The sequence below is a fragment of the Eleginops maclovinus genome, chromosome 17 (genome assembly GCF_036324505.1).
Source record: "Eleginops maclovinus isolate JMC-PN-2008 ecotype Puerto Natales chromosome 17, JC_Emac_rtc_rv5, whole genome shotgun sequence".
Classification (NCBI taxonomy): Eukaryota; Metazoa; Chordata; class Actinopteri; order Perciformes; family Eleginopidae; genus Eleginops; species Eleginops maclovinus.
Window position 1 is genome coordinate 5,363,585 of NC_086365.1, and position 13,451 is coordinate 5,377,035.

The 13,451-nt window shown below is 40.7% G+C and overlaps 1 protein-coding gene across 1 annotated transcript in view; it reads right to left on the reverse strand.

The window, feature by feature from the left end:
• The window catches only part of anks1b (ankyrin repeat and sterile alpha motif domain containing 1B), a 198,927-nt gene that overhangs the window by 132,697 nt on the left and 52,779 nt on the right, over positions 1-13,451 (reverse strand). Inside the window, exons 2-3 of the mRNA XM_063905367.1 lie at positions 12,445-12,525; positions 7,056-7,212 (exon numbers count right to left, since the gene is read on the reverse strand). Coding sequence (XP_063761437.1) covers positions 7,056-7,212; positions 12,445-12,525 — 238 coding nt within the window. The remainder of the gene's footprint in view (positions 1-7,055; positions 7,213-12,444; positions 12,526-13,451) is intronic.

Here is a 13,451-nt window from a genome sequence, read left to right on the forward strand (position 1 = left end):
TAGATTTATTAAATTAAATTAAATTAAAGATTATTTTAAAGAAAGAATAAAGAATAATAAAGTGTTGTGCAATTCAGTATTGGGAAAAGTAGCCTAACTAAAAATGTCATGCAAAGTCAGTCTAGGTGTGTGACAAAACAACAACGGAGAACAAAAATCCAACAACACCGGAGAACCAAAATCCAACAAATGAAGACCAAGGCAGCCTCAACTGCTGGCTGGTCAGGGCTTTTATAACCCAGCCAGGACAGACCTGTCACCAATCACCTGCTGTAGAGACAGAGAGATTGAGAAAAGCAGAGAGAGATTGAGAAAAGCAGGGAGAGAGAACAGGCTTACCATTAACACAGGGCGGGGCCTAAACCCGCCAGGGTCGTAACAGTGAAAACATGGGAGAATTAGGCCTACCTGTCAGTGTGATATCTGGGCGTGGTGAAGTCCACACAGCCTGTCTATTCGTGGCGAAATGGTAGACAGAGACAGTCTCATGTCATTCTCTGGATCAAGCCTAGCCCTGTACTTATTCTTTAAGTACGCCAGTGTAGAAAAACCACTCTCACACAGGTATGTGGTTGGAAAGGGCAAAAGACACCTCATTGCTTTTGCAGAAGTGTGAATTTATTGTTGGGACGTTATCCAGAATTCTAACAAGTGCTGTGTGTGTAATAGTGCCCTGACAGGTCGGGACGATCTCAATCAGCATTATCCTTCAAGGGTAGATGACTACTGATGCATCGTCACTGATGGGTAGCATTGTATGCACTTTCGTCAGGGCCATCTTCGGATACCCAATAAGTACAACTGCGAATTGACGACAAGCTCCCCAAATAATGCTCAACATATTGTCGTGGATGTCTGCTGTCGGTATGTACTAAACTGTGACTGCCGTTATGGCTTGCACTGTAGAAACCATTTGCATTTTTTCGATACAAATGGGAGATGAGAGCTGCAAGACGTTTTGCGTCTCTGCCCTGCATGAAGCGTTAACTGTGTTGTTGCAAGAACATCAGGGTGAGGTTACGGCGCATGATAGTTAACCACTAATAGTGAGCAAAGGGTGTGGAAACCAATCATAAGCTTTAGCACAAAGAACTCTAGATGCTCGGTGTTTTGGCAGCAGCGGGCTGGCAAGGCGCGAACTGAGCAACCAGCTTTTCAAGGGAGTCTTGGCACTTCCCAGAGTCATGGCTAGGGGAAACAGGGGTTTCAATGCGTTTGTTGGAAAATGAGTGAGCCGTGGTGAACAACGCATAAAACAAACACCAGCTGAGCCTCAGACCTGAGCAAGCCTGGCTGGGGGCCGGAGAGGCCTGCTGATGATTTCATTAGTGTGAAAATAGCACCCCATCACCCTCTTACTGCCAAACAGTGTCTTGCTGCGCACATCATGGTCGGGGGGGGGGGGGGGGGGGGGTAAGCCCATAACAGGGACGGCGGAGAGAGAGAACTGGTGTTACCTCTGTCCTTGTTATGGAAAACTAAAACTTAGTCCTCTGCGAGAGGGATAAAATCTGATAGGCAGTCCACACACAATAATTCTACAACCAGTCAAAAACCCACACAACACATCAATCTTATTGCTATACAGAGGAGGTTGCTGCGGTTGCAGAACCAAACCACATAAGCCACATGTCTGAGTCAGGCACAAAATCTTTAATCAGCTTTGCTCAGGCAATCGTTATGTGAAATATACCATATGTTGTAGTATAAGGAATTAACTAAAATGTATACTAGTAATTTTGAATAGTGGTTCATTTTTTGTAATTTGCACTTCTACCCACTACATTTATTTTACCTTATTTGATTTGGTTATGATTGACATATATCGAACTTATTTTTAGTTCCTGGAGTATCCAGCAGCTCTGCAGTTCAAGCATTCACATAGTCTGCACTTTACAGCTGCTGGAACAATTTAAGATCATATTATAAGCACATCAGAGTATGGGCATTTTATCTTTGCAACTGAGACGCAATAACATTTGTCAGGCTTTTCATTATTTTTGGAATCTTCCTATGAACCTACTGTCCTTGAAATCACGCTAACATCTGTTGATGTATCAACGTTTGGCCTTCAGTGGAGTGAGCTCCCATACGCGAAGTTTCGACGCTCTGCTTCATCGGACTTTTGAACTACGAACAAGTAGTACCTCACTCCTGGTACTTCTGACTCACTGTAATCAATATTTCACATATTCGCTCATGGTATCTTTTTCGATCTCTTTGCGATTAACTCGGACCTCCTTGCCCTATCGGGGCTGTCCCCAGTCTGAACCTGACCTCTGTCATGGCACCTGTCCTGCTGGCACTTTCCCATACAAAACATCCATGGGCGATTCACTGCTAACTAGTACATATGAACAATGGTTGCTGTCTACACTATCTAACCTCCGGCTAGCTAAAATGTGTACAACTATGCTCGCAGTACTACTGAACTGATAAAGTGCGTAGCACCATCGTACCTTGCGAATCACAGGTACCATAGTCACGATAGGCCAAGGCTAATTCATTCACTGAATTTCTTTATATGATTTACATATTTCAACGCTTGAACGGTATCTGGAAGTTTGAAATAAAGGAATCTTACTTAAAAATCAATGTGAACTGTATCAATGCTTTTCACGGACCAGCATCCGCGAACCAGTCGGCACGGTTAAAACCCCTTATAGATGTATGTACAGTACTACAACATCTTATTTGTGTTTGTTAAACCCTGTGTCCACCTGCTGCATTAAAAAAGAAATGTAGTAGTAGTAGAATTAAAGTAGCCTTAAAAACGTCATTCAGTACATCTACCTTTAATATATCAATCCTTATTTCAAAATGTATTGTAACTCTGTAATCCTGCAAGTAATGCTTTTTTTTAACGTAACAGCAATCGAGTACAGTTCCCTATATTTTGTATGATTACATAATCTTGTGACAAGGCAAAGCAAGTTTATTTATATAAGTGTGAAGGTGACGTGTAATCCGTTACCTTCCGAGCCTGATTAAGTGTTAGGCACATTCATCAAGTTGCTTTTTTTAAAGCAGGAGACATTAATGTTATTCTATTCTATAATAACAACTTCAAACTAAAATCAAATCACATTTTGTACATTGCTTTTCCAATCCAAGATATTATTTTTAAGTTATCCTCTGATAGAGACATGAATTGAGGCATCAGCTCATGAGTCAATCTGAGTGAGGGAGAGCGATCACAACAAACAACGCCTCGCTACTCCAAACATGCTATTGGCCCTGCAAGCCGAGCGCAAGCCTCCAGTAAACAAGCAATCTTTCACATCCATCCCTGCCTCACTGTCTCTCACACATACAAACACCAACATAAACACACAGTGTGTTATCATCTTCCCCAGTCAGACTGCCTCCTCCTCTCTCACACACACACTTTCCCACAATAAACAAAAACAGCTGTGAATGGGGAACTACTGGGACCAATTAGGCAGTAAACAGTGGGCTGGCACTGGTTTACCGCCAACTAATAACATCCACTAACCTCCAATAATCCTCTATTGGCTGCTTCGTAAAAGCGGCCCACCTACACACTTCCCCTACTTCTCCTTCCGTCAATTTCTTCCGTTTTTTTCCTTGCACTCTCAAGACCTTTCCCACTCATTACTGCTCCCTCCTGTGTCTTTTTCAAGACACTCTTTGCCCCCTACGGTACAAAAGGTGAGCAGGAAAGTTATGTTTCTCTCGCTGGTGGAAGTAAAGAGTCAATATTAAGACAAACAGCGTGCCCCCTCTGGAGTCACCCGATAAAACCTAGAAGCAAACACACTCTCAACCTCTGACACGAGTAATGGTGTGCGTGGGCGGAGTAATATCATTGAGATCGGGGTAATGTGCAGCCAATGGCTTGCTGGATGATGTGTGTGAGCGTGTGTAGGGACACAGTATATCACCCTGACTAATGTATGCAGGCGCTGCTCTCTACAGCAGAGACATGCTATTAATCGTACGCTCAGATTTATACGTGGAGGACGAGAACAACTGTATCAACCCACTGACAACTACGGTACAAATATACATCCTATCGCAGTTTAACAATCAGAGGAACTCAAACTTAAGGTCTGTGCTTTCCAGAAATGTGCCTTAAGCTCCCAATTTCTTTACTTTCTCAACATGTATTTTTATATCTTCTATAGAAATGTTCCAAACTATTATTGAGCCCATTTTGGTTAACCAACCAAGTTAACCTGAGCATCCACCAAACAGTGCCCATGTGGTTGCAGCCCTTCCTACACTCCTTGCAAGATTACAGCAGTCTTGTTTTATATATTACATTTTTTGCAGATTTTATTTTAGATTTAATGACATTTAAATGTTTGATTTATTATAATAATAAATATTGTTTGTCTCTATTTCAGTTTTTTGTTTTTTTTTCTTAAACTAAATCGTATCAGATTGTTCTCCCTCTTTATTTATTGTTAATGTACTCTGTGACCAGTAACTCATGGGTTAATGGCTGAGTGAAGGGATGGAAATGGAGATTTTGACATCAGCATGTGTGTTTATATCCTCACTTTGTGAATAATAACTTGCTTTTATGGGAAATACTCAGAGAATCAATGAAGATATTTACAGAAAATGCGTGCTTGAGTCATAAAGATAAACTCTGCACCCTCAGAGCGCAGTCCGGCTGGAGTCTTTGTGTGTCGCTGTCTCTGCGTGCAACAGTGTGACAGACAGCAGAGGCTTGATAAACTCATCGTGTTAATTATACAGGAGGAGACATGGAAACTGATAACTAGATAAAACCAGTCATTTCCCTTCTTGTTGATAAACAAGAAGGGAAATGATGAGATGTGTGATACAGAGAGAGATAAAGGAGAAGCAGATCAGGGTAATGAGGTGATTTGGAAAGTGAGGTATTATATGTGAATTTATTGAACTTATTTTCCCCTTTCATTTCACAGTACAAGCTAACTTTTAAGCTTTAGCAGAGGGAACGTGTAACCTCAGAATATGTAAGTGTTGAGATGAATAATATTATTTTCTCTTTCCTTTTTCTCTCAAACGCACACACAAGATAATATATCACATCTATTGGTTTCATTGTTAATCAATTAACCAAAACTGGGATGCAGTTGTAGGGTGTATCTTTGCATAATGTTGTCAGTCTGTGATATATATTGTCTGCATACCACAGCGAGTACCGTAACATCTGTTTCACTTTTAACTTTCTTTGACGGCAAAACTGACTTAAACTGAGCAGGTCTTGTCTCCTACATATACAAAGCAGCATGAATCAGGCAGCATTAAAGCAGAAAATCATAGAATCCCACAAGAAAACACTAAAACACAGTGCCTGCTCTTTATCACCAAAATAACAGTTTTCCTTTTCACCTTTTACCACAAACGGAAAACGTCTAAATTGAGACAGATCTTCATTCAGTATGTGTGCCATGAACCAAGAGCACACTTTAACACACTGAGGTCAGTACATGTTTTTTCTCTCTCAGCACCTTCCTCCCTGTCAGTGTCGGCCAGCACAGCACAACAGCCCGCTCAGCTCTACAAATCATTGACGGCGTGAAAAAAGAAAATTACCTGACGTGTTCACTTGCTGACAAACCCCCTCATTTCAGGGGCAAGGGACACCATTTATCACGGCAAACAATTAGTCTCTAACAACCCTCCGAGGGAAACGATTTGGCTAATGGTGACAGAGGAAAATGTGCTTATTATGCAGAGTAAATAACGCTCCAGTAACCTGAGGGGTCCATTACTGTGTGCACCACCATCAGGGGCAGGAATATAAAAAAAGATATCTACACTTGCTGTATGCCTCATGCTCATCTTAACCCTCCTGTCATGTTTGGGTCAAAATCTGACTGATCTGCTACTTTCATCCATCATAAATCATCATAAATATAGTGTTTTAGATTTGACTGCCTCAAGACCTTATGATATCCTCCACAGTAAGCATTTGAAGATATAAAATTGCTGACCACATTATATTTTCAGTCAAAGTCAAGTTTGTAACATCTACAGTATAATATGGCCGCGATAGGAAATGAATGGATAACCCTAAATGATGTTCATTCATCAGATAGTACACACCAAGTCGACAAATGTTCTACTTTTTGTATTATCACTGCAGTTATTCATGTAAACCAGGAGTCTGAGACATTGTATACATCTTAAAAGGGTGTTAAATAAAATGTGGTCATGATAAATGTTTTTTGTCTTTATGTGAGAGCAGTTAAAACGCACACAGCAGGAGAGTTAAAATGACTGAGCCGTGACATCATCAACATGCTGCGAGCAGAGATGGACAGAAAAAGAGTGAGGGAGGAGGAGAAGGTCGTTTCTGCGGGATGACAGCAGTGGCAGGCTGACTGCCCCCCCGGCTGTCAGAGAGACATCAGCAAGAACTGTGAAGGATGGCCTCTGTTGGACAGGAGCCACAAAGAGAGGCAGCGCTGGGTTGAATGCCCCGAGAAAACCAGTGAGGAAGTCAACTTCAATTCAGCTGATCAGACCTTTGTGTTCATGAACAGTTACAGCACAGTGTTAAGTGACATCTAACACATAAGTCAGTGCTTCTACACTTCCAACTAATCATAGCCAAAAAGCTAATATTGCATCTCTGAGCTAAAGAAATCCAGACATGCAGATTTAATGATACTCCTCTCACTGCAGTGAATTCACAGAGATATCAGAGGTCAGGGCTAGAGGCGTTTAGAGCTGATACAGAAAACTGCTGACCCGAAACGACCCTAATAAAGGGATTACAGCAACACTGGCAGCAGCATGGTGCTCTATTTAATAACAACAATCAAAAACGCCACAATATAGCTTAGTTAAAATATCGTGCGAACACATAAAGTCAGAGAAACTAATTTGTTTAAACGCTCCTCAGACTAATTAATAAACCTTAGTGGACAAAAGAAAACACTCTATAACAGAATGACTGATGTAATGTGTGGTATTATGGGCTTATGTTGGACTGAAGAAAGACATCATGTAGTTAGACAATAATACAATATAGAATGAGTAACCGTTTTCCCAAGTAAGCATTGAGGATGATGATGCTGCCGGGTGTTTACCTGTTGGTTGACCCTGCAGTGCGAGGGTCCGTGGTGGATGAGGATGCGGACGATGTCCACGTCCCCCCGCCAGGCGGCCAGGTGCAGCGGGAAGCATCCTTTACTGTCAGCGATGTTTGTGGCTGCTTCAAACTGGAGCAGCTTCAGTACCACCTCCCTGAGAGACACGCAGGTCAACAAATCAGCAGATCAACACACCTAATCAAACATATTTTAACCTTGTTGCACGGTTAATCATTTTACTCAATAAAACATATTTTCAGTGATTAATAAAATGTGTTGGTTCCTCTCATAGTCAGTGACATTTTCAAGGGATTTTTTTTCTTTCTGCTGATAACAACACTACAACGTGTAATTTGATAAATGATGTTTGCTCATCAGGGCCGAACATTAAAATGAAGACTTTTGGTAAATGTTTCATTATTTATAATCACCTTTATTCATCATCTTTATTTTGCATACTTCAATCAAAGCTTTATAGTTTATTTTAATCGTAACACCTTTAAAATGAGAAATAATAAAGAGGTCGATTTTTCATCAACACAGAGGCTGGATAAAAGATCATTTTTCACTTTACAAAATGCATGCAAAAGAAAAAACCAAGTGAGTTGGCTATGTTTGGTAATTTAAAATAAAACTGATGTATGCATGTTAACAATTGCATGCAAGGTTGAATTATTTTATTGTGCTATGCGACTTTTGCTGCCCTTGTTAACGCCAGTGTCCCGTTATCTCCGCCCTGAATGGTTAGATCCGGAGCCCTTTACAGTGCAACCATGTGATGCTGTCAGCAACAGTTGGCACTTATTCAAAGCAGCTAGTCTGAAACATGCTCAGGTCCTGGAGGGAGTCACAATGTTTCTATGAATTAATTAGGACTATAGCAGCCTATAGAGAAAAGCAGTGATAGCACAGTTCCACTGGAAATGATTATCAATCGTTTAGAGAAGAGAAACACATGTTCCTCTCTAATAAAGATAACAACATCAGAGCTATTACACGCATAGACTGAGCCACAGTGCCTGGGTTTGAGCTGGAAATAATATCAGGAAGTCTCCAGCTGAAGTTGTCCCCGCTCTCTGAAGAGGAAAGGTGAACTGCTTTATTTGCATTATAAATGTCAGGGGGGGGCCCCAGTTGTGGCGCGGCTGGCTGGGGCACCTGCACCGTACACCGGCGACACGGGTTCGATTCCCGACCCGTGGTCCTTTCCGGATCCCACCCCGACTCTCTCTCCCACTCTCCTGTCACTCTCTTATCAGATTAAAGGCAAAAAGCCCCCCACAAATATCTTTAAGAAAAAGAAATGACAGGGGGGGAGAGTAAAGGGCAGAGCCTCTCAGGAGCAGGCGTGAGAGCAGCACGAGATACTTAATGAACTGCTTTCTTAATTATTAATTAATCATTTATCTGTAGCACTCGCTCAGGTTTAAGTGGCAGTTGTAGAGCAAAACCCCACTGGGAGGATCTCAGGGTCAAAGAGGAGAATATTCAATCTTGTGCTGATTGGATTTACATCAACAAAAGGCTTTTAAAAAAAACTCCACAGGATCTAAAGTAAACAACTGAAACCCAGCCTGAATAACACCTCTCTGAACACAGCACTGTGCCATGTTTCTTCTGTCTATATCTTAATTGCTATTTCTCTTTACTTCCCCAACTAAACGTTAAATCATTCCTCTGGAGCTTTGTGTTGGCGGCCTCATTTTCAGTGTGAGGCTGCAGTCTTCTCTCCCTCCCCACTCTCCTCCCCGGTTGATCCGAAGGAGGAAATCCACATAATTGCCCCCAAAACACAGCACTAATCCTTCAGTTCCACCGAGCTGGGATGGTCAGGGCTGCAGCTAATCCACACTGTGTAACGGATTTCTCAGCACCCAGGTGAAGAAAGGAGGCTGCACTAAAAATTCAGATGCATTTGAAGAACTATTGTGTATGCTATATTGTATTTTTGGCATATTATTTTACATATTATTATTATAATTATTTTTATACTGGCTGCTATTCTTTAATAGTCCATTCAAACCAGTATCTGTATGTTGTTATTATTGTATTTACCACTGTAATCTACCTGCTACCACACTTCTACCATGATACACTTATTCTATTTAATAAATACAGCTTACTTATGTTCCCTCTAATTCTGTCAGTGTTTTATTGTTTTATTTGACATATATGCCTTTAATCTAATAATGTGTAATTCTATTTGTTGTCGATCTATACTTTGCTGTAACAATGTACATTTCCGAATAAAGGGACAAATAAAGCAATTCTGTTTCTTCTGATTTCGAGTAAAAGTATGTCTTAAGATACATTTTTTTAAATAAAGCATCGTTGAGTTTATCGAAAACATCTATTATTAACTAAATAACAATACGTTTGTTCAACTCAATAAAATAAATATTATTAACTTATAAAAATATATAAATCAGTATAGAAGTCGAAGAAATGCAACAAAAAAATCAGAGTAGTTTAGAGCAGGGGTTTTCAACCGGTGGTCCGCGGACCCCTGGTGGTCCGCGGCGGCATTGCATGTGGTCCGTGACAAGAGCCTATGTTGATCAGTTCACCATTGTTTTTTTTTAATATAAATTCGCTTTGATATTTCAACACATTTCCAGAATACCGTTACATATCGTGAAAAATATGTTTAAAATAATATAAAGGAAATTCAAGCTGACAGAATGTAGCCTTGCGCCTATCCAGTCTATGGTAGCCTGTGATTCGCTAATGGTAATGAGTTGCGTCGCTAACCTCACTTATTATTCATTACGTACAGTCTTGCGAGCAAAGTTGACACACATTTATAAGCATAGCCGACGAGAGTATTTTAAGATAGGTTGTAGTACAGCAAACATTTGTTACATATGTACTAGTCTAGCTATATATCTAGCACCAATGGATCGTTTTGTAGTGAGGAAAGTGCCAGAGGGACAGGCTGCCATGACAGAGGGTCAGGCTGCCACGACAGAGGGACAGGCCGCCACGATAGGGCAAGGACAGGCTTCCGAAGCGTCAACTTCGCAAAAAAGACGAAAAAGAAAATACAATGAGGAATATGTTAAATATGGATTCACAGTGACGACAGACAGAGCAGGAGAGGAGGTACCACTGTGTTTCGTATGTTCAACAATTCTCTGTAATGAAGCTATGAAGCCGTCGAAACTTACGTGGCATATGGAGACGCATCACGTCCACTTGAAGGCCAAACCCGTTGAGTACATGCAACAGATGTTGCGTGATTTCAAAGGACAGCAGGCTACCATGAGGAAGAGTGCAAAAATAAATGAAAACGCACTGAAAGCATCGTATCTGGTCCGCTCTAGGTGTTCTCTAAAGTAAAATGCTACCTTTATTGCAGACAGTTATATTCCAGCAGCAAGTATGGTGCAGGCTATTGTAAGCTGAAGATGTGCCAACAAATTAAAAACTATTGTGTCAGAACAACACAATCTGTTACAAACGACTTGGGAATGGAATATGTCAAAGACAGTGATGGCAACTCAGACAGTTACGTTTTCCCTTCAAGTGAGAGAAGAGGTGTTACTAAATGTCGCAATGTTAAGACTATTGTGTATGCATATGAGGATATGTTGCACTATGTGCGAGGAATTTTTTTTTGCATAATCAATGCGGGCACTAACCGTTTGTAGTGTATTATTTATGCACTGTAGATTTTTCTGAGCACATTCTACGTGGCAGAGGTGCGTTTTGCATTAATGCAGCGATGGGCACGAGCCATTAGTGCCCAGCAAATTGTCGTGTTTTGTTTATGTAAGGAGGGATGGCACAGTGGGTAATTTGGACATCATTGCCTATATATAGAGAGCCTGCATCAAATTTGTTTTTGAGCTAGATGTGGTTTTGATGTCGTTTCCAGACGTCAACTTCTTAACGGAAAGCATTGAATAAGTTTTTTATCTATGCATGACTTGGGAAGTGAAAAGTTCTCCCTTTATCAATAGAGTCTTGGACGTCTGCGGCGCTGTGCTCGCACGTGTTTTGAACTAGCGGAGCTATCTAGAGTTTTTGCGAGAAGATTCTGATTGGATCCAATTTCAACGAAGTTAACTAGTTAATAGCTGGCTGTACCTCACTAGATGTTTTTGAGAGTGAACAAGTTGAACACTCAAAGGAGAGATGCAAACTCATGCAGCTCTAGTAGAAGCTCGACATTTTAAAATAATGTCAAGGGATCGAAAGAGTGTAGACAGTTTAAACTGCTGTTTCCTTCAGTTAGTGGAATATGACAGCATGACTCAACGAACTAATGTGGCTTGAGGAAGTTGTGGTCAATTCGCAAAAATCACGATTCAGGAAGAGTGTTGGCCGTGAAGCAAGGAATCCTGCTCCCATTCTAGTGTAGTTGCACATGGGTCAATCCAGACGTACTTGGAAAGGAAGCTCATTGAAGATGTCAAGCTCTAGTTAAAGAGAGTCGCATATGTACAGACATCACAGCCGCATTTGGAACAAATTCTGGTCAGTTGCCAAAGATAGTTATTTTCATCAGCAGCTTGCTGCAAAAACAACTGATTCATTTAAAGACCCTTTGCCACCACTGAAATTTGGTGGAGAGTGGTTTTTTGCTTCACTAGCCGTACTTGAAAATTAAGTACAGGGCAGGCTTGATCCAGAGAATACATGAGACTTGTCTTGCTAACATGTTCGTCAACGAATAGAACTCGGCGTGTGGACTTTTCAGCACGCCCACCGATAATCACACTAAGGTTAGGCCAGAAGCTCAGGTTCACATGTTCGGACCCCAGGCGCGCTTTAACCATCGAATGTGGTTTATGGAAGCTGTCCTCCGCCCAAAATCCTCTCTGCGTTTTCGTGAAAATGGCTCACTGCCACGCAAGGGATTGTGTGGACAGGTCTGTCCTAGGCGGGTTATAAAAGCTACTACTAGAGAAGTTTAGGCTGCCTTAGTCCATCCATTTTGTTTGGAATTTGTTTCGTTTGTTAAAGTTTTTTTCACTACTGTTGTTTGTTTTGTACACACCTTTAGAACTGAAAACTCTGAAATGACAAATTTGAGTGTATTTTATCCCAATACTTTTGCAACACTGTATTATCCTTTAATTCTATATTTTAAAATAATCTTTAATTTTAACTTTAATTTCAATAAAACTACTTTTTTCTTGATTATAAATATGCTTAGCTCTTTTTTTTAAATGCATTGAGTTATGCATGTAAAACTAAATACACACGTGCAACTCAAGTAACATCAGTATTTTACTAGATCCGAATGGTGGTCCCTGGGGACAAAACCAGTTGAAAACCCTGTTTAGAGTATCGAAAATTCCGGAAAACTGACGAGAATGTCAAAAATTCTGAATAATGTCTGTTAAGATAGGAAACACTCTGATGTTATATGAGGTCTTACCTGTGTCCATTTAGTGAAGCGTGATGTAGGGGTGTGTATCCTGTGCTGTCTGTGCAGTTGACATTCAGGCCCTTCCACATGCTGCAGAGGAAACAAACACACATCAGAATTCAACTCTAAACATTTTGACTTTATGTGCTGCTTGATACTCTGTAATGTTTTTGAGACATTGATACACACATTTGGAACTTCTTCTTGCTCATTAAAGAGGAGACGGACAGTTAGAAATATTTATTTCACCAACTTGTTTGAGCTGAATCACTTTCCTATATGATGCACCTGCTCTGCTTCAGACCCAGGAAGTGTCAAAGCCCTCCCAGCCAATTAGGAGTCACTTCATCGTGGAATGTGTCAAGTGTTGGAGCGGTAGAGGGGGTGGTGTAACAAAATGCAGTCCCTAAACATTTTCGCCATTTTTCCTCTTGTAACTGTTTGGCTTGAGCTTTGTTAAGACAATTAAGAATGCCAGGAATGCTTTTCTCCACAGTTTGTTTACTTGTTTTCCATTCCCGTGATTAAGCAAGTTTTGGGTTTTGTTTCTTATTTTGTTGCTCCAGTCAAAAGAGTTATATTTTATGTGTTTGGATCGGATGGAAAGGAGTATCATTTATAATGTGGGGATCAGCCAGAAGTCTTGTTCAATCATATTGGCAAATATAAAACGTTAGCGTGGTTAAATGTTGGATTTGAAAAAAAAGGCTGAGCATGCAAATAAAACCGCACAACACAGAATCTCATAAGCAAAAACAGCTATGCAAATATTCACACACAGAATACACACACATACACACTATTACACATGTAGAGCCCAGGGTTTTCCTAGAGCTATAATTATATGACCTCTCTTTTTCACATGAACTCCTCCAAACGCGTCAGAGAGAAGTACTAATTAGTGAATTCCAGTAAGAGCAGATCAGGGAAAAGCAGAATCAAGTGTCTGAAGAGGCGTATTCACTTTTACCTTAAATTAAAGCAGAAGTAATCTGTGGCTGGAGAATAGAGATTTT